General features: G+C 47.8%; 9 protein-coding genes and 1 non-coding gene across 10 annotated transcripts; 4 read left to right on the plus strand and 6 right to left on the minus strand.

Moving 5' to 3' along the window:
• Positions 1–218: 218 nt before the first annotated feature.
• LY89DRAFT_647637 (uncharacterized protein) lies at positions 219–4,066 on the minus strand. The gene is made up of 6 exons (XM_018211969.1): positions 3,849–4,066; positions 2,320–3,794; positions 1,806–2,266; positions 1,099–1,758; positions 812–1,051; positions 219–744 (listed from the first exon to the last, which is right to left on the minus strand). Exons 1-6 carry the CDS (start codon positions 3,921–3,923, stop codon positions 455–457), a joined length of 3,201 nt encoding a protein of 1,066 aa, XP_018070075.1. The 5' UTR covers positions 3,924–4,066; the 3' UTR covers positions 219–454.
• Positions 4,067–4,141: 75 nt separating this feature from the next.
• LY89DRAFT_782995 (WD40 repeat-like protein) lies at positions 4,142–6,420 on the minus strand. Its single transcript, XM_018222637.1, has 3 exons — positions 6,027–6,420; positions 5,813–5,990; positions 4,142–5,762 (listed from the first exon to the last, which is right to left on the minus strand). The coding sequence occupies exons 1-3, from the start codon at positions 6,144–6,146 to the stop codon at positions 4,213–4,215; spliced, it is 1,848 nt and encodes a 615-aa protein (XP_018070076.1). The 5' UTR covers positions 6,147–6,420; the 3' UTR covers positions 4,142–4,212.
• LY89DRAFT_685672 (uncharacterized protein) lies at positions 6,386–8,343 on the minus strand. The gene is made up of 4 exons (XM_018215127.1): positions 7,936–8,343; positions 7,553–7,842; positions 7,393–7,501; positions 6,386–7,341 (listed from the first exon to the last, which is right to left on the minus strand). Exons 1-4 carry the CDS (start codon positions 8,156–8,158, stop codon positions 6,626–6,628), a joined length of 1,338 nt encoding a protein of 445 aa, XP_018070077.1. The 5' UTR covers positions 8,159–8,343; the 3' UTR covers positions 6,386–6,625.
• A 67-nt stretch (positions 8,344–8,410) lies between these two features.
• Positions 8,411–11,340, plus strand: LY89DRAFT_647645 (uncharacterized protein). The gene is made up of 2 exons (XM_018211970.1): positions 8,411–8,642; positions 8,698–11,340. Exons 1-2 carry the CDS (start codon positions 8,500–8,502, stop codon positions 11,261–11,263), a joined length of 2,709 nt encoding a protein of 902 aa, XP_018070078.1. The 5' UTR covers positions 8,411–8,499; the 3' UTR covers positions 11,264–11,340.
• Positions 11,341–11,940: 600 nt separating this feature from the next.
• LY89DRAFT_t39 lies at positions 11,941–12,024 on the plus strand. The gene has a single exon. It is a non-coding gene; the product is annotated as a tRNA-Asp (tRNA).
• Positions 12,025–12,473: 449 nt separating this feature from the next.
• Positions 12,474–13,880, minus strand: LY89DRAFT_782998 (dimethyladenosine transferase). Its single transcript, XM_018222638.1, has 2 exons — positions 13,447–13,880; positions 12,474–13,396 (listed from the first exon to the last, which is right to left on the minus strand). The coding sequence occupies exons 1-2, from the start codon at positions 13,846–13,848 to the stop codon at positions 12,647–12,649; spliced, it is 1,152 nt and encodes a 383-aa protein (XP_018070079.1). The 5' UTR covers positions 13,849–13,880; the 3' UTR covers positions 12,474–12,646.
• Positions 13,881–14,174: 294 nt separating this feature from the next.
• Positions 14,175–16,881, minus strand: LY89DRAFT_782999 (uncharacterized protein). Its single transcript, XM_018222639.1, has 2 exons — positions 16,096–16,881; positions 14,175–16,049 (listed from the first exon to the last, which is right to left on the minus strand). Exons 1-2 carry the CDS (start codon positions 16,809–16,811, stop codon positions 14,375–14,377), a joined length of 2,391 nt encoding a protein of 796 aa, XP_018070080.1. The 5' UTR covers positions 16,812–16,881; the 3' UTR covers positions 14,175–14,374.
• A 97-nt stretch (positions 16,882–16,978) lies between these two features.
• Positions 16,979–19,064, plus strand: LY89DRAFT_685675 (uncharacterized protein). Its single transcript, XM_018215128.1, has 3 exons — positions 16,979–17,643; positions 17,693–17,916; positions 17,964–19,064. The coding sequence occupies exons 1-3, from the start codon at positions 17,134–17,136 to the stop codon at positions 18,688–18,690; spliced, it is 1,461 nt and encodes a 486-aa protein (XP_018070081.1). The 5' UTR covers positions 16,979–17,133; the 3' UTR covers positions 18,691–19,064.
• On the minus strand, positions 18,845–21,243 carry LY89DRAFT_618292 (RabGAP/TBC). The gene is made up of 3 exons (XM_018210833.1): positions 20,894–21,243; positions 19,511–20,846; positions 18,845–19,460 (listed from the first exon to the last, which is right to left on the minus strand). The coding sequence occupies exons 1-3, from the start codon at positions 20,968–20,970 to the stop codon at positions 19,206–19,208; spliced, it is 1,668 nt and encodes a 555-aa protein (XP_018070082.1). The 5' UTR covers positions 20,971–21,243; the 3' UTR covers positions 18,845–19,205.
• Positions 21,244–21,732: 489 nt separating this feature from the next.
• On the plus strand, positions 21,733–24,676 carry LY89DRAFT_670274 (RNA-binding domain-containing protein; the record flags this gene model as incomplete). The annotated part of the gene is made up of 5 exons (XM_018213149.1): positions 21,733–21,776; positions 21,901–22,133; positions 22,236–22,500; positions 23,168–23,208; positions 23,265–24,676. 5 exons carry the CDS (start codon positions 21,733–21,735, stop codon positions 24,674–24,676), a joined length of 1,995 nt encoding a protein of 664 aa, XP_018070083.1.
• Positions 24,677–24,797: the final 121 nt, after the last annotated feature.

Below are 24,797 nucleotides of genomic sequence, written 5' to 3' on the forward strand. Positions count from 1 at the left end.
TCATGGCAAATGAAGATACAGCCGGGGAAAGGCTGCTGAACATGGATGGCTTTATGCTGTTGCATGTTGGTCTCTATCGATCATTATGATGGAGGCTATTTGTCTTTTAGACAGATGAATGAACAAAAAGAATAAAGTCAAATCCAGTGTCTTGTTTACGTGAAGAGGTTGGCTTAAGATTACTAACACAAGCAGATCAGTGATCATGGACCGAAAGACTGTTTTCTCTCTGAGTCTGTGCAAGTAAATCAAATTTTGACTTCATGATTCGTTGAAAGCCTGAGCACTATTTCTTTTTGTGCAACGCCTCTCTGTCTCATAGGTAACCATACAAACCTATACCCATCCATAACCACGCCAGCCCTTCCCTTGCTTTTATTACAAATTTCCCTCCCTCCCATCCATCCATCCATCATCAAAACATACATATCCTACAACCCCCTCCTCCTCGTTTTCACTGCAACTTCAACATATCCTCATCCATAACCCCATACAACTCCTCAACAATCCTCTCCACCTTCCCAATCTCCTCCGACAACTGGCCCGTGACGAGGATATACGCATAAAGCATCTCATAATCTTCATCTTTGGCGACCACCGTGTCGTCATCGTCGTCGAGCCCCGCTGCTACGGCGGCGTCTTTCCGGTACTGGAAGATCTTGGCTAGGAGGCGGTCGCGCGGGTTAGAGGTCGACGGGACGGTGTCGGAGAGGGGGTATTCGAGTTTGAGGGAGCTGGCTAGGACTACACGAAGTTTCATTTGATTAGCTAAGGAAAGGGAAGGCAGGGGAAGAAAGGAGAGGGGAAGGACCTTGAAATAGATGGCTGATGCGGGCGCAGAGTTGGGCGCGTTCTTCGGCTGTGCATTTTAGAAGGGCGGTTTCGCCTTCAGTAGCATTGAGGTTCTTTTGTACGACCACGTTCATGGCGTGGAAGGAGTCGAGCATTTTGTTGGTTGAATCCATTATGCGGCCGAATTGCTTAGCGGGGAAGGGGCCGCGGAGCTCGAATTCGTGGGTTGCTGCGCTGCGGAGGTTGTCGAGGCGGAGGACTGTCGTGTGTTAGTATGCTGTGAAAGTTGGTTTGGTGTACACATACCGTAACGTTGCAAGGCAAACTCCTCTCTCAAGTTCATGTACTCGTTTTGAGACTCTCCTTCGAGAAGAGTAGCCAAAGGATCTCTTTTCCATATCAACCCCATTCTAAGCAAGAGCAAAGATAGACCGTCCTTGAATTTGTGCCTGGCGGAGATAGGCCAGATTACTCTTGTGATGATGAGACCCCATAGTACACCAGCTAAGACAGCCACCACTCTGTGCAAAGCAATTTCACCAATGATCGGAGTAACTCCACCTTCATCGTCATCATTCTCGCTGTTGTCCTTGACAGACAAACTGTACGCATACAAGCAGGAGAGATTGTATGTCAACATGATGAAACGACCAAAAGGACCATTTCCCTTCGCAATGATGATGTAGAAACAAGGCAAGCTAACAAGCCATCCACAGAATGCTAGAGCGAAAGGATTGCCTTGGCAGATGGCCCACACTATAATGGCAATTACGGCACCAATCACAGTACCAATAAATCGAGACCATCCTGTAGTGTTCGACGCTCCAATCGTCATGGCACAAACAAGCATATAGGACAATAGACCCCACTCTCCTCGCCAATGTTGGTAAAAAGGTCTAGTCCAGGGAATGAATGCAAATAGAGCATACAGAGATGCTCCTATTCCGACCTTACAGGCAAATCGTACTAAAGACAGGTGAGCGAGACATACATCACGAGCTTGGATGGCTTACGATCATCTCTTTCAAGGAAACGAATTACTTTGAAGACTTTTCGATAGAGGTTGTCCAGTGGATCGTAATCTGGTTGTTGCAAATTCCTTATTTCTCGCCTCTCTAAGACAAGATCTGGGAGGTCTTTCGGCACCTCTACTTCTTGATTCTGATCCACCAGAGCTTCTTGCTCCGGATCATCATTTGGTCTTTGGGTCATCTGAGCTTTGGACTTCTGCCAAAATCGAAGCCAAGACCATGAGCGTTGATCTCGATTCTCGGTAGCCTCCTTCAGCTCTTCTAATATTGACAGGAAGTTTTGCATCTCATTTGCAAAAGTCTGAAGTGAGAAACTGAAATGACCGCAACTTGCAGCAACCTCCTCGAAGTCGGCTTCGATGCTCTCTGGTCTTTCTCGATCTAACTCTTTGCTTTTGTACAACTGCTTGAGCGCATCAGCTCGAGCCTCACTATATAACTGTCTGAAATGTTGTCAGTACCAATGAGACGCTTCACAAATAGCGTGAATACTTACAACGCCTCTGTGAGACTTGTTTTGAAATGGTCATTAATCATAATTTCGTAATCCGGACCTTCGCTAAACGGCAACTCCTGCAAAATCTGTGAAAGTGTATACGCCAATGACTTCATGGACGGTCCAAGGTGCATAATGAATCGTGAAAATATTTCGGACGGTGTTCTGACTGTCGGCATAGTAGTGCTGCCTAGGCTCATATCTGTTCCCTCGCGTTTGGGCGGGCGAGGCAGGTCTTGATCAGCTTGCTGATCCTCAGCTCCACTGCCTTCTTCAGAAGCTTCCTCAATGGCAGTGAGGACCGCGAACCGGTCTTGCCTCATCGAATTAGTGGGCAGAACTTGTTGTGGGAACATGCGTAACCCTGTCATAGGTGTAGCGTTGCCGGTAGCTGCCCCTTCTCTCAGGAGTGAGAACTGAGTTGTTGCAGCACTTCTCAATCCGCCAATAGATTGAGCGAGTCTCTGCATACAATGTACAAGATTTGCCTCGACTCTGTACTCTTGTTCTCTTCCGAGTAGATAATGCTCAAACTTCGCCTCTTTCAAATTCTTTGTTAGTTGTGTAAACACCGACCTGTACTTGCTTTGGGCATTGTTGAAGGAGGTGGACCTTAGATCAGTCTCCGAACCGCTCAAAAAGCTTCGAGTAATCATCGTAAGCATGTCTCCGAACGAGTCCGTGGTTTTGATCATCGTCTCTCGAAGCTGTGTTCGAGCACAGGCTGGCCAGACCAGCAAACTGACAGCAGAAGTAGCTGCAATACCTATTATAACCATCTTCATCACCTGCACAATCTTGTCGTTTTCGAATACACCAACTTGAACAGCATTCTCTTTCGTAATAATCGTAATGATGGCTAGTGATGCCAAACTGCAAGCTACACTGACCAGTGGAGCATTAAATCTTTGCTTGAACCAACCAACAAATCCTAGGCCCCCGCCGCAGAATATAATCAGAACTAGTGCATAACCAAGCTCTATAAGGTGGAGCTGTGTTTCGAAGAAGGTCGATGTGGCCATACTCGAGATCCCAATGAAGGTCGCATATAGGAATGCACCAAATCCCAACAAAGCAGCCTCTTCCATCGACCCCGCAGACCTCGCAGGGTGGAAGTAGACAGTAATGGTGGCAACCATATGCTTCCCATCCTGATGACCCAAAAAGTTGGCAAGAGGTGGTAGAAAGGTTCCCATGCTACCCAGCAGGTATGCCAGCGAGCATTTTAGAATGTCTCTGGCAGTAGGAGTCCGCAGCCAGTCCCATATCTCTCTCAAAGCATCATATGTATTGTCTAGCGCGGTGCGAAAAGTGCCCGCTTGCGAATATGTTCGTCTCAGTGGCAGAATCGGACTTTCGGAATCGCTAGAAAAGGATCGAGATGGGCCATCGAAGCTCGACGCGCCCCGCAGAGTGATCTGCCGTCGTACACGTTCGCCCGTGCCTGGAATGATGAAGGTCCCATTTCTCAGCCTCTGTAGAGCGTTCATATTAGCTGCTTGGTTCGCGCATCTTTGGAGCTCTCTTACGCTGCGTTTCGACACTCCAGGGAATCTTCGACTAGATGGAGAAGCTGGGCCATCTGCAGTCGATGGTGAGCTCATTGTGGCTTTTTCATGGTTTGTTTTGTTGTGTGTTTGTGAGACCTGCTAGCTGCAAGTTGTGTTGAACATTGACAATTGGGCTTCCCCAGGTCTCACTGGATCTAGACCTGTTCCATTGTAGCTCCCGTTTCTAGCGCATGTGGAGCTCGTGGGCACGAGGCGAGGCACATGGACGTCATGCATGCATTGTGAAACCACATGTAAATAGATGGTCAATAGGCTTACTTTCTTAAGTCCCGCGACTTGAGAATGCTCATATATCAGATTGCGGTATTTTATTCTACTGTATCTACTCAATATCCGAGACATCCCAAATCTTCAAAGTTATGTCTGCTCCTGTACTGGCGATTTTCTTCCCCCCATCAAGAAATGCGACACCATTCACTCCGTCTTTGTGTGCATTCGGTGCTTTTATTCTCTTGCCAGGCGACTTCAAACTCCAGACGTGAGCATTGGTGTCGAGAGAACCACTGACGGCAAGGGTGCTGTCCTCATTCCACGCAAGAGAGGTGACTCGAGATGTATGTGCTGACCACCTGTCGGTCTTAACTTCCCAAGAACTAGTCTCATATGCAACAATCTTGCCAGAAGAGTTGCCAACAGCAAGGAGTGAACCATTAGGCGAGAATGCTAAGGCTGTGATCTGTGCAGTGGACTTTGTGAGCGTCTCCTTCGGACTCAGCTTGTGGCTGCTGTCGACAGTATATATTTGGACCACATTGGAATCGGTACCGACAGCAACCAATGAACCATGTGCTGCAATAGCTGTGGGCGTGAAGTCTTTCGTAGGCAACGTACCCACGAGGTCATCTTTCACGAAAATGTCGATTCCGGAAACTGTCGCAGCGAAGAGTCGACCTTCGGCTGAGGCAAGTCCTTTAGGTTGGGCTGATAGTTTGACGGTATCTCCAAGGAAAGTCTTTTGTGACACATCTGCAATACGAAGTGTGTCATCCCACCCAACACTGTAAGCTCTCTCCGAAGTTGTTTGGAATGCTGTGACCTGGTTCTTGTGGCACTCTCCTTCTACTACAGAACCAATGCCTGTTGCGACATCCCAAGCACAAACTCTGCCATCAAAGCTACCGGTCCATAGAGTCTGGTATTTACTCTCGTGGCTTGAACCAAGAGCAGTGATACTCTTGTTGTGCCCCTGAACAATCTTAGTCGGTTTCTGGCTTCCTTCAACCAGATAGCTTAGATCGCCGGCCAAGTTCAAGCTTATCACCATCCCGTCACTTCTTCCGGCTGGCCATACGACTCCTACTTGATGGTCTGGAATGCTGACATTACCTTCACCGCCAAATCTCCAGGTCTGAAGAGCCTTTCCAGCTTCTACATCCCAGAGTTTGACCGTCTGGTCGGCGCTACAGGTAGCAAATCGCTTCGAGTCCTGTGCCCAAGATACAGCGAATATGCTCCCCGTGTGTTCTCCCTCGCCAATCTGCTTTGTAGCCTCTCCAGTCTTGCCATCGTAGAGCTGGATCCTTCGATCAGCGCCCACAGTGACCAGTTGATTTCCGTCCGGACTGAACGCTACACCGTTGACGTATCCCTTATGGATGCCCGCAACCTTGCTATTAAATTTAAAAGGGGCGCCATGAAGAAACACCATGGAATTGTCATCTGCACCTGTAGCGGCTCGAAGGGGTCTTTGCTGGCGGATCGAGACGGAGTTGATGATCGAAGAGTGACCGCTGATTTCTCCCACCGAGTTTCCGCTATCTGCCGTTATGCAATGTCCGAATCGCTCTCGTCCATCTCCAACAGCGATAATGCGTTGAGAATCTCCGTCCCACGCAAGGTCATTAATCCTGCCAGATATAATGTGGTAATCCCCTGTCCGAATCAGTCACCAGCCTTTGATTTGCAGACTCGAACAGTTGTACCCTTTGTATTAACAGCTTCTACAGAATCCCAAACCTTGACTGCGCCAGAAACATCTCCAGATGCGACATAGAAACCCGAGGGGGAGAATCTTGCGACCGAGGTTTGTGCTGTATGTCCGGTGTATTGCTTGCTGATGGAGGGGTCGTCGATTGATCGGACGAATATGGACTTGCCAGACTAATGAGATTGTTAATAGCTGTGCTCATCTTGGACATTGGGACTACGTGCTGCATAGGCGATGCGCTCTCCTTTGGAGTCTGCAGAGAGTTGTGTTGGCCTGCCACGCTCTGTGCTAGGAGTTGCTGCAAAAATCTTATTTATGGCGATCGACATTTTGGAGGAGACTTGAAGGACGAAAGAAACTGAATTTCTGCAGAATGAGTGTAATATCTACGCCTTCTGACGTGTTGCAAGTTGCGTAGGCTGAGTGGACATAAAACATGGCGGGGCAGCTCCCGCGAGGCTGTGACAATCGCTTGGCGAAATACCCCTCGGCCAATGTGGAAAGTCAACAAGAATCAGGAACAAAAGTCTCACTGAAAATGGACCTCACCAAAACAAGTCGAGAATCTGTCAGAATTTTTAAATGTACTTATGTATAATTTTGTGGTTATCAGCAGTGGCTCGGCAGCCACGATGGGGTATCGTCCAAGTACAAAGGCCCCTATCCTTGAACGCCTTTCCTCCCATGTCTTTTTGTACAGTAAATAAATAGCACTGTATATCCCAAGACACCATGCAAAGCCGTTATGTAACGTGGAAAAAATGCAACGCGAACACCTTCCATGCTCCTCCCCTAGTCTCCTAGACAATCAAATAGCTAGACAAGAGTCCAGCAAACTGTCCAAAGTAGATTTATCTTCACCTTCACAACCTTCCCAGCCCCAATCTTCGTTATCCCTATCATACGTATGGCCGTTTATACCATTCGTGCCATTAACGCCACCCATTTCAATATCACCGTCTGCATCTTCACCAACAATTCTGACATGCGAGTCGGGGTAGGAATAATCGTCCCATGCTTCAACTTCACCTTCTCGGTACCCAAGCATGATTTGTTGGACCATCATTGGCATCTGACCAAGACCACAATCGCCTAGCTCCAAGGCAGTTCGAACATCAGCCATGCCGAGGGGACCACGCTCACTCGCAGCTTTGGCTTCAATAGGCAGCAGTCCACTCTTGTCTCTCTGAACCTCGCCTCGCAACGATGACTCTTCCTCTCTCTCTAGCTGGGTTCGATACTTATGTGTCTGTACCCAGCTAGCTCCACCACCAGTACCAGCACTCCCACTTGTACCGGGGCCATTGCTGCGAGTTTTACTGAAAATAGAGGATAGGACTTCTTTGACAAATGTCTCCGTAGCCACGGACATGAAATGCGCTGCATCTGGTGCATGACCAGAAACCAGTCCAGTTTCGTAGCATATAGGCAACATGCGAGTCTCTATGGTAGATGTGTCTGGAAATTCTCCAGACTCTGATGCCAGAGATTGAATATATCGTTTCCGGATCTCAAGATCCCAGTCTAGATCGTCGCTTAGCATTAGGCTTCAATATGAAGCATAGGGGAGCCTACTCGTTTTGTTTAAACCGCCAGCACTTGCAGGGACAGCATCTGCAAGTTTTGTTTTAATTTGTTGGCGACGCTCACCCCATAAGGTAGCGAATGGGTCTTGCGGATCAAACTGAGATTAAGTTAGCAGGATAATAACCCACTTTGGAAAATAGTTTCCTACATCATTTTGACTTAGGTCTTTCAGGCGCCTTCGATCTCGACTAGGAAGTTGCATTACTTCCGTCTTAAGTCTCTGTTCTGCAGCATCTCCACTGACAGGTTTGCTGCCAGCCCCTGTTGTCGGCTTATCATTTGCGCTCACCCAGCTCGCCACGCCCGCATCTGGCATCTCTCGGGTGACATTGCCATATATTGCAGATATCAACTGATTGTGTAAATGTTCCAGCTCGCCCGATGGAGTTACGAGGAAGGGGTCGATTCTGGCTGATAGTTCGACTTGGTTCAACTGGCCTATACAATGAGATATCATTAGCCATTGGGATCATCTATGAGGGCAAAATAGTTGGTCGCAACATATGCGCCAGGACTATAATAAGTACGAACCCATTACAAAGAGACTGATGGACTCTTTATACGTCGCCCAGTGCTCGCCTATGGCACTTTTGAGTGCCGTATAGAGCGGCTCGAGGTCAATCCGCGCAGGCACATTGTAGGACTTGGAAACTTTCGGAGCGCTTGGCGCAGATGCACTTATGGTCTTTGGAGGTAATATAGGAGTTGTAGAGATGGAGGGCCGAGACAATAATGATGGCTCGATGTCGGGCATTGTGAAATCGTCGCGCCTGAGGCGGCTTTTACATCGCGATACTGTCTTTTTTCAACCAAGCCATATGTTTATCAACCCTAATCAAAGTCGGCGACGAAGTTTGGCGATGATTGGAGATAATGTGGCGTTGTGGTTGATAATTAAAAATCGTCCTTTTCGCAGCGCGCAGAGCGTTGTCGTTGAATGATCTCTCCTTGCCTTCGGTTACGCCGTATTGCTGGGGTGCGGTCTGGCGCGTTATGAACCAAATCACAACGCGTCTGCCACAACAGTAAATGAATTTATACTCATAAACTCATAAAACACAAGGAATCTTCTACCTTGACTAGGACAATGTCAATATGTCTTCACGCAGTCAACGTGTCAATAATGGCATCAATTCCCTAGTGCGACGGCTTATGGTTGAGATCCCCGGAGAGGATCCCGCTGCTGCAGAGGAAAGAGAAAATGATGCTTTGGATTTTGTGAGAGAGAGCTTGGAGAAGTACTAGATCACCCCTCTGATTTGCAAGCACATGCTGAAAACTTCTATCTTTTAGTTCGACTGCCCCAGCTGTCGTCGCAGATGTCAACCAAGCTTCAGACCTGATTAAGAAACGATTAATACAAACAAACCCGAGCCCTGACAAAGCTCTACGGTTCACACACCTCTACAGCCGACTCCTCTCCATCCCCGTCATCACACAGAAATGGGCTGTTCTGTACTTCCTATATCAACTCAGCGACCAGCAACAGAGAACACCACCGATTTTGACGAGTCCCTTCAAGAGTCCAGTGAAGAATGTTCGGGGACGGAGAAATATTGAGGATGTGATACCAGGCTCACCTAGTTATGGATCGAGGAGAAAGGAGGAGACGCCTGCAGATTCATTTGCGCCCGAGGGTCTGAAAAGACTCCCAGAACGAGAAGGTGGGCAGCGGGACAGGAAAGACGAAGAGCAAGCCTTTGCAAAATCAGTGGCTGCACAGCGTGAGAACGTCGCTCTCAAGACAGCCCTTCTGTCAGAAAACTACGTCGAGATTGATCCACCCGAGACGGCCCTGTTAAGAGACCTACCTTTCACCCTCCAAGGCTTGTCATCTAGCCATCTTCCATTCTCCTCGGAATCAACGCTGAAGCTACCGTCGACCTTACCCGTACCCATTGTTTCTATTCTTCACACTCTGGCGGAGCCATCTTTACTTTACCGAGGTCTGGCAACCTTCACTCAATCTCCAGGTGGTGGGCTGCTAGGTCAGAGCTTACGAGCCGCTATCGGCGGCGAATTAAGATCGTATCTTGGCTTGGTAGCTACTTTAGAGGGTCAGATTCGACGAGCTTTGGCTTCCCTTGACGAGACAGAACCAAGAGGTGGCATTGGAAAAGCTGGAGTCACTCTGAAGAGATGCGTTGTCTGGACTCGTGAGGCAACGATGGGTCTTCGATTGATGAGTCTGATCAGCGAGGAATCTAAGAGTAAAAAAGGAGGACAACTGATCTCTCTCATCCATGGCTTCTCTTCATCTCATGGTGATCCAATGGTTGGGGCATTTGCTGAGCGACTTCTTGTTCACGTCACCCGCCCATTCTACGATATGCTACGGCAGTGGATCTATGATGGGGAACTGTTGGATCCATACCATGAGTTCTTTGTGTCAGAGCAAGATCCCCTTGCAATCAATGACACTACGGACGGCAGGCATCGCGGAGTGGCAAGTAGTGTCTGGGAGGATAAGTACAAGCTAAATGAGGATATGGTCCCCAGTATCATCACACAAGATTTCGCCCAGAAGGTCTTTCTAATCGGAAAATCTCTGAACTTCATTCGTTATGGATGCGGTGATTCTCAGTGGGTTGAAGAATACTCAAAGGCTGCGTCAAAAGAGTTGAGATATGGAGACACTGCAACCCTCGAAACCTGGATTGACGAGGCTTACAAAACCACCATGGCTCGTCTCATCCATCTTATGTCTGAGAAATTCCACCTATTCGAGCATTTGAAAGCGCTGAGAAATTATATCCTTCTGGGTCAAGGCGATTTCATTGCACTTCTAATGGAATCACTATCCTCCAACCTGGACCGACCAGCTGGCGCACAATACCGCCACACTCTTACAGCACAGCTTGAACACGCTATTCGAGGGTCGAACGCCCAGTACGATTCCCCTGAAGTTCTTCGCCGCTTGGATGCTAGAATGCTTCAATTGTCACATGGAGACATTGGTTGGGACTGCTTCACGTTGGAGTATAAAATCGATGCCCCGGTAGACGTTGTGGTGACCGAGTGGGGTAATCGACAATATCTTAAAGTCTTCAACTTCTTGTGGCGAATAAAGCGTGTCGAATTTGCTTTAGCTTCGACTTGGCGGAAGTGTATGACTGGGTCAAGAGGTGTACTTCAAGGAGAAGATGAAAACGTCACCAAGGCTTGGAAGCTCACAAGAGGCGTACTTGCTGAGATGATTCACTTCATTGGACAGCTTCAGTTCTATATCTTGTTCGAGGTCATCCAAACATCATGGGAGGAACTTCAGACTGCTATTAAAAAGGAAGGATGCACATTGGACGATATCATAAAAGCGCACACTAAATTTTTGAACGCAATCACTCACAAAGGTCTCCTTGGTGCGAAGAAGAAAAAGGAAACGGATGAGAATACCTTCATGGTCCAACTAGGCGACATTTTGAGGCTGATGCTAAGCTATCGGGATGCAGTAGATGGATTGTATAGCTGGGCCGTATCTGATTTCACCAAACGGCAAGGTGCAGACGTACGCAGCGACTCTCAAGGCCGACGGGACGATGATGACGGCCTATCGATCAATACGCCAGCTACTACTCGACGTGGACCACGCCATCTTCCTGATTCTACACCAGCTTTGGGCTCAGACGAGTCTATTGTCGACGAATTCCCTGTTCTGCAAGAAAGATTACAGGCTTTGGGGAAGCATTTCAAGTCAAAAGTGTGTGTGTTGTTGGGTGATTTGCTATTGCAGCACGATCAAGATATGAGATTTTTGGGCATGACTATGAATTTTAATGATGTGTATGTACCTTCTACCAAGAAGAAGGCACCGGTCAGACAATCGGCGAGGGAACAAAGTAAGAGTTCGGCGAAAGCATGATACCAATTCTGTAAATATGGGTACTAGGTGGATATTGGCGTTGCCAGCAATGGAATAAGAATGATGAGATATGACACTGCAGTTGCGACCACGTACTGTGTCTTCAGACTCCTCGTTGCCCGTGACCATGTTTCATTGCATTGACTATCATACTCCATTGTCTCTTCACTGGCTAGGCTAGGCTTACAGATTTTCTTGTTGCAAATCTGCACCTCAAAACCCACAATAGAACAAGAATGGATATTGAATAGGTAGACATTATCCCGCAATCAACCATTTCCAATAACGACTGCCCTGGTTACCCACTAGATATTTATTCAACTTCCGTCCTATGTCGTCTTCCACCAAGTATATGACTCAATCTTAAACATTGGCCATTTTACAGTGGTATTCGAAAAGAAAATATGAAGAATTCTTTTATGACATGACCAAGAATCGAGGTAAACCAAAAATATAAGAACAGAAGTCCCAACTTAATCTCCAGGTAAAAGGATAGCCCATAACCAATGTATACCAAACAGTGAAAAACAAAAAGTTGTTTGCACCTTCTGCACCTAGCCTGCCCCGAAGAGTCCGGTCTTAAGCGATCACCTGCCCCACTACCCTTACGTAGACACTAAGACAGGTGTATGATTCCGAATAAGCATATCTTGGTCAACAAACTCAGCAAATCAGCATCTTTGATGGTCTAACGGTCATGATTTCCGCTTGTCATAACAGACAAAGCGCGGGAGATCGGGGTTCGACTCCCCGTCAGAGAGTTACTACTCCTCTTGAGTTCATGACCCCGAGTTTATCTCGGTGTCTTAATTTTATCTTTTTTTGTTTGCGTATGCCTACTCACTACTCCTTCCGACTCCTTGATCATTCTTTGTAAGTTTTCCAGTTTTTCCAAGAATCTAGATAAGAAGTTTTTTTTCTACATACCGGGAAAGAGTCACTTCGCGTATTATCGGTTAATAGTCGTGGTGCTTCCCGTGCATTAGGGCAAGCAAGCTCAGAAGACATTCTTCTCTTTGATGTCATCAAAGTCAAGGGATAGATACCTCATCCTTATACATAAGTTCCCAGTCACGAGAATTGCATATTTTTTCCTAATGTCTTTATCTTTAAATTACACCTTTTGCCTGCCCCATAGATATCTTATGAAGAAAACTTCTGCTTTACTTTTGAGTAAATCGTCATAGGTCAACAGGATTCATTATTCTTTACGATGACTTCGAGGTACATTTTCTATGTGCAAGCTCTCTTTTGATTCCTTTTCCTTCCCCTAAACACCTAATCGAATGAAGAAACTCCAAGTTTCTCTATATAATTCGATGTTTCTTATCAAAGCCCCACCAACGCCATGCTAAAGTAAAAACCCAGGGTATCTGCTTTCCCTCAAGCGAAATGTATCCCCTCTTCGTTGAAGGCATACAATAGCTTCAAGAAATCGTTCTCGTCGCACTTTCCGGCACGCTTGTCTGCCAACTCCGTCTTGTCCTCCAACACTTTCCTAATCTTCTCCCTCACCAGCTCGGCAACTCTCGTCTTCTTCTTTTTGCTCTTCGTCTTTCCCCCATTCTCCTTTGCTATTCGTTCAGCTTCCTCCTTGAAGAATGCAGGCGTCTCGTCTGCTTCCTCGTCCACATCCATTATACCACCCCACTCATCCTCTTCTGGTGGCCCAGTAGCATCTTCGACTTCCATCTCGTCCTCTTCACCAATGATCGTATCATCAACGGCAACGTTATTCATAGCACACCACACTCTGTAGTTTCTCTCCAACATAGCGAGCACTTCCTTAGTTCCAAGCCAACTGGCTCGCATAGTCCTATTCTTCCTCACGAAGCAGATCCGAAGCATTCCATCCCACTCATCCCAGCTCACACCAGGTCTCTTCGTACCCATCTTCGGCTCTATTCGCACGACTGACGATTCGACTTGTGGGGGAGGCTTGAAATTGTTCTTTCCGACCTTCATGATATGTGTGATTTTGGCCCAGAACTGCGCGTTCACTGAAAGTCGACAGTATAAAGCATCCCCAGGCCGTGCTGTAAGCCGCATAGCAAACTCGCGTTGAAACATAAGAATGGAGGTTCGAGGGGGGTTAGGTAGTGCAAGAAGCTTAAATACCAAAGGACTAGAAATCTAGACAGATATTAGTCCAGCATCCTTCTCCGCAAAGAAGGACAACGTACTTGATATGGCGTATTGCTAATACAGACATCAAAAGGCGGTAATTCCGTCTTAATGACATCTCCCAACAGTACTTCTAATCTCTTCTGTTCAGGTTTCCCCTGCACTCTCTTCGTGACCTCCGCCGCCATTCGAGGATCCAATTCCACCGCAATGACCTTCTTCGCCTTCTCCAATATCCGGACCGTCAGATTCCCTGTTCCGGGACCAACTTCAAGGACCACATCCGAGGGTTTGAGATTAGCTTTCTGGACAATAGCTTCGGCAACTCCAGGGTTCTTGAGAATATGTTGGCCCACATTCGTATTGAACTTGAAGACGTTGTTCGTCGCCTTTTCTGCTTTCGAATATGGTGTGCTTGCAGAGGCCGCGCTGTTGCGCTTGTTCGATTTGAGTTTGCCCATGTTGCTCCCAGTCCGGAGTGCTTTGAGAATCGAGATTTTTGGTGAACTGGTGGTGGAGGAAACTTTTCTTCTTATCGGTTATCGCGAAAGCGGGGCTAATCGACGGCTCTGATAGGCTTCCGTTTTAGTGCAAATTCGTCTGCTCGAGAAGAGCTTTGGACGTAACTCTATGAAGTATTGCATTACCTTTGGTATTCGATTTATTTTTGGTCCTAGTTATGAGGTTCTCTTCGCCAGCGTTTTGACAGCCAAATTTCAGTTGGCTATATTTTATTCCCTATCTATGCTTTTGTCTCAATACCGACGTTACTATGAAGACTTGGTACATTCGTTTTATTTTCTAGAATTGTGGTGTAAATGACAGACATTCCACATGTTTAGGCATCGAAACACTCGTATGATACTCGTGATCTGGTTTTCCATCAAGTATTAGGAGATCACCCTTTCATGCCATTCCAAGCGTACATACAAGTTCATCATTCATGCAGCATTATCCATTCCAAACGCCTTGTATCCTAGCTCTAGCTTAGAATAATGCCTCTCGCACTTTCCCAACCTTTTTCCTGATATCGTATTCTACCCACTTAGCCACTCCTCGTCTTCCAGGAGCTACAATACTCCCCGGATTCATTACATGACAACCTTCGTAAGTCACACAAAAGGCTGGTGCCTCTGTATCTGTCAGAACCATTGCAGTCGGCAAAGGGTATACCTGCAAAGCGCTTGCATAGTCCCATAGCACAGGTCGAGTGGCCATTGCGAATGGAGACAAGTAACCCTGGTCCAGGATTGTCTTCACCAATTTCCTTGCGACATGAAGATCCGTGGCCAGTGCATCTTCAGTGGCGGGATCAGGTATATGTGACTCTGCTGCCTGAACAGCTGTGTCTACATCCATCTCAGGGGCTTCGAATTCTGGTTCTGGCTCTGGTTCAGGCGTCGCAACTGGTGTACCTGCCATGTCGACATCCTCTTCTTCTGGCTTCGAGGATGAGAATTTGATTGCTGTCCTCCGCAGGCGACTGGTCATGTTGTCTCGAAGCAGTATGATCTCGTGAGTTGGCCCGAAAAGCGATAATCGAGACGGATTGCTGGTCCAGAGTGCTTCTCCGTCTGACTTCTTCCCTTTCTCCTTTTCTGCTTCTGCATTTGCTGTTGCGAAAGCTCTCTTGATTCGTGATGTGAACATTTCCGGTACGCTCTTTTTTGGTATAGGAGTTGCTGCACCAGCTGAGAAAGATGATGACCAGCCATCATTGTCTCCTGGAACAAAAATGAAAGTCGCAGATTGAAGTAAGGTTGGATAATCTGATAGAGTCGAAGCCAGCCCATCGAAATATTCCTTGTACTCGATGCTCCCAGCACTACCTCGGGCCATGACAGCATCCTGAACGAAGTTCCCCATTAAGATGAATGTCATGGGCGTGTCTTCTTCTGGTTCCGCAGCATATTTGCCCAGCAATTTCCTCAATGCCTCCAGTGTCCTCGGTTGGTCCAGATTGAGTTCTCCCGCAACAATTACACGTCCTTTGCCGCCTATATCGTCCTCATCTGTGGCTGGCCGTAAAAGACGTTGTTCGAGTTTCCTCATCTTAGAGCCAACAGCTCGCTCACTACCAACTCCAAGAAAATCAACCCAGCCAAAGCCACCTCCAGCAGTCACTCCACCATCGCCGTCGCCCGTAAGTCCCAAGGTAACCTTCCGTCGTTCACACGGTGGACCACCAACGAAGAAGCCAACGAACTTGCCGCCAATAGTCCCACCAACACCTCCACTTCCACCAAGTGCGCCGCCTACACTATCCTCCTCTTCATAAGTTCCATCCACTAAGACAATCATTCCGGGTGCGAACCAGGCTCCATCTTCCGGAATTGGCTTTGCGTGAGTCAGATCTAATGCGATACTGCCCGTCAAATCGTTGATAGCTAAGGTTCCAGTTGGTGAGATAGTCAGCAGGCCTAATATCATATGATTGGTGCCGTTCCTCCCAAGTAGATTAGCAATTGGGGTTAATTTGTAGGATTGCTGTGTCGTAGCAAGGGTAGAGGAAGATCTTTTGAGAGTAGCTTTTGATGTTTCGAAGGTTGATGTCTGGAAAGACTCATTCCTGAGCAGTCGCTGGTGAATGAGGTTATATCGATTGCGGAATACCTGGGTTTTATGAGATGCCGAAGGAAGTAGCGAGGGTTTCGATGTATCTCTATAAGATCTTTAGAACAAAAATTTGTGCTTCTCGATGAACTGACCTGTCAAAATGTTTCTTCCCAACATTGTATACCAGCCGGGGCTGCTCAAAAGCATCGATAACTTTCAGCCATTTCCTGGGATCTCTAAGACCTTCATCTTCTTCGTCGTCTTCAACATCCAAGGTTGACATCCCAAGACTCGATTGGCTGTCCTCCCTTCCCAAGGCGCTTGGTCGCAGTCCAAGTCTCGTATGAGATACTTCTCCATTCTGTGAAGATCCAAGGACTAGACTATTCTGACGACTGAGTTCTCTGCTGGCAACTATTCTTCCTCCAGCCATGCTCCCTTCTAAGTTCTTTAATATTTCTTTCAAGTCATTGCCTTCTCCATCCACAATGACACCGCCATTTCTGTTCTTCCAACTTTTCGCTACTTCTTCCAGAACACGTTCTGCCAATCCTTCTTCTCTCCATTCTGTACCACAATGTCTCCCAATGAATGTAGCCAGTACTTGCAAGGCGGAGGATGTGAGGGTAAGACTATGCTTCTTTGTGAACGTTCGAAAGGCCAATGGGCGCAAGGTAGCTGGAGGAAGAATTACAGGGAGGATACTGGCTTTTGCTGGTACTGCTACAGGATTAAAGGGCTTTATAGGATACGCTGGAGTGCCGAAGGCCGGTGATGAAGAGGGAATTGGGTTCAATGGCGCTGGCGTTTTGGGAGCTTTGAATATTGGAGCTGCTCGAGTCTTTTCTCCTTGATTTGGGCGAGACATTGTCAAAGATTCGTGTCTATGCAATTCGCATTGTCGAGGTCGTTCGATTGTTCATACGGAGAAGGCGTTGTTTGATTTGGGAGACGCGACGACGACGCGGACCGCGTAGAGCTGTTTTCTTCGCGTGATCCCTGCTCAGGGAACTGACCATTGCTCACATGTCGCAAAGCACCTTTCACTTCTGCCAACTTTATCAACCCAATTTCCATTGAACAATCAGCTTCATTTTGAAAACGACGCGACCTTACTAATCTTTGTCGCATCGACTCAATCTTCCGAGTACACGTTCAAGCACGAGGAACAATCTACTACGAAATCAACAATGGCAGAACCAGTTGAACCACCGACGACCTTATCAGAACAATCCTCTGCCGCGATGGAAGCCTTCAATTCGGTCAAGGTTTCGCTCGCCGACCTCTGCGCTCAGGGTACAGCAAAATATGCTAGGAAGCAGTACGAGGAGGCAGCTGATCTGTATGCTCGTGCTTCAGAGCTGCAAGCTGAGCTCAACGGCGAGATGTCTCCAGAGAACGCGGAGGTTCTGTTTCTCTACGGTCGATCGCTTTTCAGAGTCGGTCAGAGCAAAAGTGATGTTCTAGGTGGCAGAGCCGGCGGTGAAAAGAAGAAGGCCAATGGCACTACAAAGTCGAAGACAACTGATGCGCGCAAGGAGGAGCCCAAGACCGAGAGCGAGAAGATTGCCGAAGAGGGTGTAGCAATCATCGCAGGCCAGAATGGAGACGCTGCAGCGACAGATGAGGGTGGAAAGAGGCCGTTATTTCAGTTTACTGGCGATGAGAACTTCGAGGACGATTCCGATGACGAGGACCAGGTCAGTTATCTATGATCTGGTGCGCTGCTTCTGCTAATATGGGAATCAGGCAGAAGGAGCCGAAGGTGAAGAAGAGGAAGACGAAGATGACTTGGCGGCAGCATTTGAGATGTTAGACTTGGCACGAGTACTTTACAGCAAGAAGATGGAAGGCCCAGAGGCTGTTGAAGGCAAGGGCAAGTCAACGGAAGATACATCTATGATGAAGCACATCAAGGAGCGACTGGGAGAGACGCACGACCTTCTGGCTGAGATTTCACTCGAGAACGAAAGGTAAGCAATTAAGACTTATCTTTTGAACAGTCATTAACTTGTACCAGATTTCCTAGTGCTGTTGAGGATTTCAGATCTGCCCTGGGCTACAAGAACGACTTGTATCCCGAGGAGTCGGAAATCATTGCTGAGGCTCACTTCAAGTTATCCCTTGCACTTGAATTCGCGTCCATCACGAGAACCAAGGAAGATGCTGAAGGCAAGGATGATACTACTGAAGAAGAAGCACACGTTGATCAAGGCTTGAGAGATGAAGCTATCAAGGAACTTGAACTCGCCATCAAGAGCACAAAACTCAAGCTGGACAGCAAGGAGGTCGAACTGGCGACTTCTCATTCTCCTGATGATAATGACATCACGCGAGCACAAATCGTCGACGTAAAGGAGATTGTTGCTGATATGGAAAATCGCCTGGCAGAATTGAAAGGCCCTGCGATTGATACGAAGGAGCTTCTCTTTGGACCTGCTGGTGCTGCATCAGTGAATCCTCTAGGAGGCATTCTGGGTGCGACATTAGGAGAATCGCCTGCTGAGCAAGCTGCTAGGATTGAGGAAGCGAAAAAGACAGCAACTGATCTTACAGGCATGGTTCGGAAGAAAGAGAAGAAGCCAGTTGATGCAGCCACCCCTGAGCCAGCGGCCAGCACGAATGGTACCAATGGAAAGCGCAAGGCGGAAGATGACGCAGAGGAGAGTGATAGTAAGAAAGCAAAAATCGATGCCAGTGGACATGATACCAAGCAGGCAACGGTGGAGGATGCTATTGCTGAGTAGAGCAGAGACGAAAAGTTATGCAGCAATCATTTTCGAAACGGGTCACGTTCAAGGGCATGGAACCAACTGGTGGGATTTGGAGGGGTTTTCTTCTAGGTAATTGCAACAGGGCGGCTGGTGAAAATCTGAGAGGCGTTGAATAACAGGATACCAAGGGAGCATAGGCTTTATTTGCTGGGAATGCACAACGGTCTGTTATTACATAAGTGCACATGATGCCAATCCTCTTCAATAATGAATTTCAGAACCAAATCTGCCGAGTTCATCGTCACTGCATTTCCCCGCTTGATATCTTACAACAATAGATCACTTTGATCTTGTTGACTTAGTACGTACTAAGTTTACGCAGTCCTTGTCTACCTACGTTCCGCCCCTCTATCGTTGAAGGATCCCTGCGTTCGAGACGACCTTCTCAACCTTTGATCTCGGTCATATGGCTGAATTGGCGCTCTAGGTGATAGTAAGGCAGCGACAGAAGATGGGTGGTTATTATTCCAAGTTCGTTCGCTAATGCCTCATGAAGCAGCATTTGAAGGGGTGGTACTTGAGCCACCTTTGAGATGAGACGACGACCCTTTGAACAAAGATTGCCAAATGAAAGCTTCGCTCAGGAGTAATTCAATGTCCTTCTCTGTCCAATCCCTTGTAGGCAAAGCCTGGAGAAACATCATAACCTCTTGGAAATCCATTTTCCGTAGCTTGTCAGACCATTTGACAAGAAAGGCTACGCAGACGTAGAGGTGAAATTCTGAGAAGCCTTGTTCCTCAGCCTAGTCTCGATTGTCAGTGTTGTTTCTGCACAATTACGGGATGTACATACCATATATGTATCCCACATCCTGATAGTGTTCATGACACTGATTTCCCTCATGAGAAGACAGTTCATCCATCGAAAGCTGAATTGGATAAATTCGACACCTTCCTGTTCAAGATGCTTTGCTAGAGGTTCGTCTATTCTAGCCGTGAGGTCGTGCAGAGCAGCAACCTGCCGTAAGATTCCTGGTTGAGCAAAAATGTAATTGTCCTGGATTCCGTCGAGAAGTTTCGTTAAACACCAGAATGAATCTGCTTCTACAGCGTCTAAGACTGGTTTTGGTAGTTGTCCAGGGTCCATGCCACTTTCGACATCTGAGTCTGTAATGTAACTTGCAAGGAACACTTGCCAGAAAGGCGTGACAAGATCATTGATTCCCTGCACATAACCACTTGCTGGATGTCGCACAGCCCAGACATACAAAATTCTTTCCAACGACCTCTGAGTAGCCTCGTAACCATAGAGTTCCAAATGTGGGTTCGTTCTGGGAACGTCGATACTAATTTGATGCCAAATTGCTTCATCAAGACCTCTCATTTTGCCAGCTGGAGCTGTACTGCTTGCACTCCTTTCAAAAGCTTGCCGCACACCATCAAGGTACTCTTTTCTCTTACGTTCGAGTGTACCAACCCTGCGCTCACTACTCGTTGGAAGATATCCAAGTAATAATTGCCAAGTCATTGCTCGTACTTCTTCAGGAATTCCAGACCATGCTAAGGCTCTCAGATCTGTAAGGTTCACTGAAGTGGCTTGCAATATCTTCTTGAACTTGTTGATCCTCGTTATCCTTGCAGAGTGAGCATCGATCTCCTTCGAAGAGGCGTTTGGCGGTATAGGAGGGTGATTTATGAGATGTAACGAGTTGGCAGGGTCTCGGAGCACCTCCTTGTATTGTGGTCGTAATATCTTTCCCTCACTTTTCTTAGCCACAGGATAGCTCGGCGTAGGACGTTCAATGGCTATATCTGCACTGTTTGATAGCCTTCGAGGTCCAAATCCACCGAAACCACCTTGCAAGCCGTGCCCAAACGGTGATAGATTGCCCCCAGAGTCAAAAGTCTGGCCCTCGGGCACTTTCTTGGTCTTTCGTTTCATGCTCGATATGCTGGGTAAACCAAAATCATCCCCATCGTCATTATCATAGGCATACTCGTCATCGTCATCGCCCTCGTCCTCCGCAGTCCAGTCATTATTGGTGGTGGATAAGAACTCTGTGTAAGTCCTTCTAGGTGGGGATGCTAAGCCGGACGAGCCTCGGTGCACAGGAGGGGTATCGCTGCGGTTCTTCTGGGACGAAGAAAATGGAGGCGTTCTTGGTCGGCCTGAGGATGAAGAAATAGATCTTCAAAATAATTAGCAACTGTGTACGTCCTAGCCAGGGTCACTTGCAGGTTATCAAACTTTAGCATATCCGCATGAGAGTATGAGGCTCCCACGACCAAACCAGTGTCCCGAGCTTGTTTCATAGGCGAAGATTCTCGACGCCCCTCAGAGGTCCGGCTTTTCCAAAAAGGAGACCCAGATCTAGAAGGTCCCAGTCAGCGCAATGTCCCAAGTCGACCCCATCTTCCGCCCCGCTTCTGAGAGCAATCGCGTATAGATCTTATTAACGTACTCTGACCTTTCTGATCATCAAAGATACAAGTCAGCAACTTTCGACCCAGACCAACAAAGGGACCACAATTCAAATCTTCCTTCCGGGAGCTGGTAGTGGGGGACTGAACTGACCGACCTGAACCATCTCCTTCAAGAAGAGGCCACAAATCAGCTTGAGCTTCTCTTTTGTTCTGCGGATTTCAATCTTACCTGCTGTGCCGGCTTCTTACCTCCATTAGAAGAAGAAAACATCTTTGCAAAACCACAAATCCTGGCAATTCTACTCCATTCCTGAAGCTCAAGTGTCGTCTAACTTTCGAGGCGGAGCGGATTAAGGCCCCGCGAAGCGCTTACGCTAGCGCCTGTAGTCAAACCAACCCGAGAACACTTCGACTTCCACCACAACTTCAAACTTTGGCAACACCGCGTCTATCCAACATCCACCCTCAGGCGCCGCGCCGTGCGCTCTTGAAACTTCTGACACGTCAACTTACATTCTTGAATGCTCTGTTGACTCAAAGCGACCTTTGAGCGCTCTCACCAAGAGCCTCGCAACCTGACAACGGTGGCATAGATTCAGTTCTCAATTGAGCACTAACCAAGGCCGTCAGTTACATTACACCTCACTCAAAATGGCAGACAACGACAACTTCGAGGAGGATCTGTTTGCCGATCTGTAAGTAGACATCTCATGCGCGCTTCGTCCACGTTCTGCCTAGGGTTGTACACGCGACCTCTGGCTTGAACCCGAGCGATTACTTGAACCATGTGTTTTGAAGATATTTGCTAATCGTATTCAGATACACCGACGATGTTGCGCCAAAAGCTGCTGCGCCGGAGCCCGAAGTCAAACCTGAAGTCACAGAGGCAGCTGAAGTCAAGGTAGAAGAATCCCATGAGCATGGAGCAGAGAACGGCGATGGCGATGAGCAAATGTACAATGGTGAACAAGATATGGAGGATGAGATCGATTTCAATCTGGGAAACGGCAATAGCTATGACACTCCTGGCTCGCATGAGGCACATGGTCCGGGTATCAAGGAAGATGGGTAAGATTACAGACATTTTCTTTCCTTTAATAGTGGATTTATATACAGATTCGACACATGATCGTAACTACATGAGCTCCCATCAGTCTCTACACGGCAAATCGCGAGCCAGAAGACGGCACAAATCTTGGAAAATGGCGTGGGAGAACTTGGTTGGGAAGCTTTGGCGTCACATCCTTTCTCAGTAGAGATTGATGTTAGGGATGGAAAGGGCGCAAATGGAAATTTGACACGGGGAGGAAAGCGGTCTGCTGGCAGGAATAGCTTTGACTACGCTGAGAAATTCTGCACAACAAGCAACGAAGCAAAGAGTTCGGAGGAGCTTGATTGTGGTGGGCAAACCAAAGACACGTGAGCGTTGCGGACCAGAAGATGAAAGCCGTCGCAGACAGGACAAGCAGGCATCGGTGGAAGTGCTGATGGAAGCTGAACTCGCCTCATGCAAACACCAACGACAGCGGCCATAGTCAAGCCTACTACTACATAGCCTATTGTCGAGATAATCTTCATAGAGCATCAGGGAGGCCACAGATAGGCTAGACAGATCAGGCAGCGCATAGCGCTCGACGCCAGTACCTAGCATGACGATAGCAAAAGACACCATTGTTCTTGGATATCTCGTGGTGTCATTCTTCGTTGCATGACTCCCTTCGGATTCGTTTTGGTGTTGGCTTGGAGTTTGTGTTGGTCCGTGGAATTGCGTCTCCCGTGGTGCGCGGGAACAACCCTTGACGAACTTGCCGCATATTGAAGTTGTATGGCTCATCTACCATATTGCGCTCTTCGCTCCAGAACATTGAGCTGTCCCACTCGAAGATCATTGCGCAGGACTGAGATGTCAGATGAGATGTCAAGCGAAGCATTCCCTGGCTCGAGACCAAGGATCAGGATCAGATGCGAAACACCACCGTTCCAATTCGCACCTCATTGTTCTGATTTTCTTACATTCTTTCTTCAACAGTTTTTTTTTCGTGGTTTTCCGCCTAGGTACAATTGCTGACTAGTCATGTTTTCACAGGAAGATGTTCATTGGTGGATTGAATTGGGAGACTACCGATCGTAAGTAAAGGCATCTCTGCTTGCACAAATTTTATGTCTAATATTATGCTCTTCAGAATCACTTAAGGAATACTTCTCTCAGTTCGGTGAGGTTTTGGAGTGCACTGTCATGCGAGATGGAGCCTCAGGTCGTTCTCGAGGTTTCGGTTTCTTGACATTCAAAGATGCACGTACCGTTAACATCGTAATGGTGAAGGAGCACTACCTTGATGGCAAAATTGTAAGACCTGACTTTTCAACTAAAGACAATTCTCTTCGTCGTAACCCTTCAACCCTTCTTTCTCCTATCAAACACAGCAGCTCATGTTTTACCAAGATCGACCCCAAGAGGGCAATTCCACGAGATGAGCAGGAACGTACTAGCAAGATCTTCGTCGGTGGCGTCTCTCAAGAAGCCACTGAACAAGATTTCAAGGAGTACTTCATGCAATTTGGACGTGTTGTTGATGCCACTCTCATGATGGACAAGGACACTGGCAGACCAAGAGGCTTTGGATTTGTCACGTTCGACAGTGAGGCAGCAGTAGACCAATGCTTGGCTCAACCACTTGAGATTCTCGGCAAGCCAATCGAAGTCAAGAAGGCTCAGCCACGCGGAAACATGCGAGAAGAGGAGGAGCCTCGTAATATTCGAGGAGGAGGTCGTTTCCGTAAGGGTAATGAGAACGAAAGTCAAAATGCCAACCAGGTTCAACAAGGCGGCGGCAATCAAATGGCTCCTGGCGGTATGACCCCTCAATTGATGGCCCAGTACTGGCAACGTATGCAACAATACTTCGCCATGATGCAACAAAATATGGCTATGGGTGGCGGTCGAGGCATGGCAATGGGAGGCATGAACCCACAAATGATGATGCAGATGCAGCAAATGCAACAGATGCAACAACAAATGAGCCAAGGCAATCGAAGTCAAAGTCCTCAAAGTCCTGGTGCAGCTATGGGTGGTATGCAAGGCATGAATCCTGCTATGTTGGCACAAATGCAACAAATGCAGCAGATGCAAATGCAGGGTATGGGAGGAGGAGCTGGTGCCATGGGAGGAGCTGGCTTCGGAGGTGCAAATGCAGCAAGTAATCCTGGTGGCCGCATGGGTACGCCTGGATACAACGCCTATGAGCAGCAGGTCTTCGAGCAACAAAAGTACGAGCAGCAACAGATGCGTCGTGCCCAGCGTGATCAATCTCAATACAGCCAAGGTGGTGGTGGTGGTTATGGAATGGGTGGAGGTGGACCAACTTCTTGGGAGGGAATGTACGATGATGTACCCCAACCTGCCGTTCCAGCTAGCAACAGTGGTGGTAGTCGAGGAGGACGAGGTGGTAGCAGAGGTTCTCAGCCACCGCAAACCCCAGCCAGTGCTCCACCCGCTAATGCACCAACTGGTCCAAAGAATGCTGGCAAGCCTGGTGCGAACTATCGGGGCGGTGGCAGAGGCCAAAGCCGGGGATTTCATCCATATGCTCGTTGATTCTGCTTGGGTACTGGAGGGTATCTTGAGATCTGATTCGATTAGCGCATGTTTGCCTGGGTTGGGTTCTGCCGGGCTCTGATTTGCTGCGTGGTAGTTGGCGGTACATATCTTCCCCATT

The sequence above is a fragment of the Mollisia scopiformis genome, assembly GCF_001500285.1.
Source record: "Mollisia scopiformis unplaced genomic scaffold LY89scaffold_14, whole genome shotgun sequence".
Taxonomy (NCBI): Eukaryota; Fungi; Ascomycota; class Leotiomycetes; order Helotiales; family Mollisiaceae; genus Mollisia; species Mollisia scopiformis.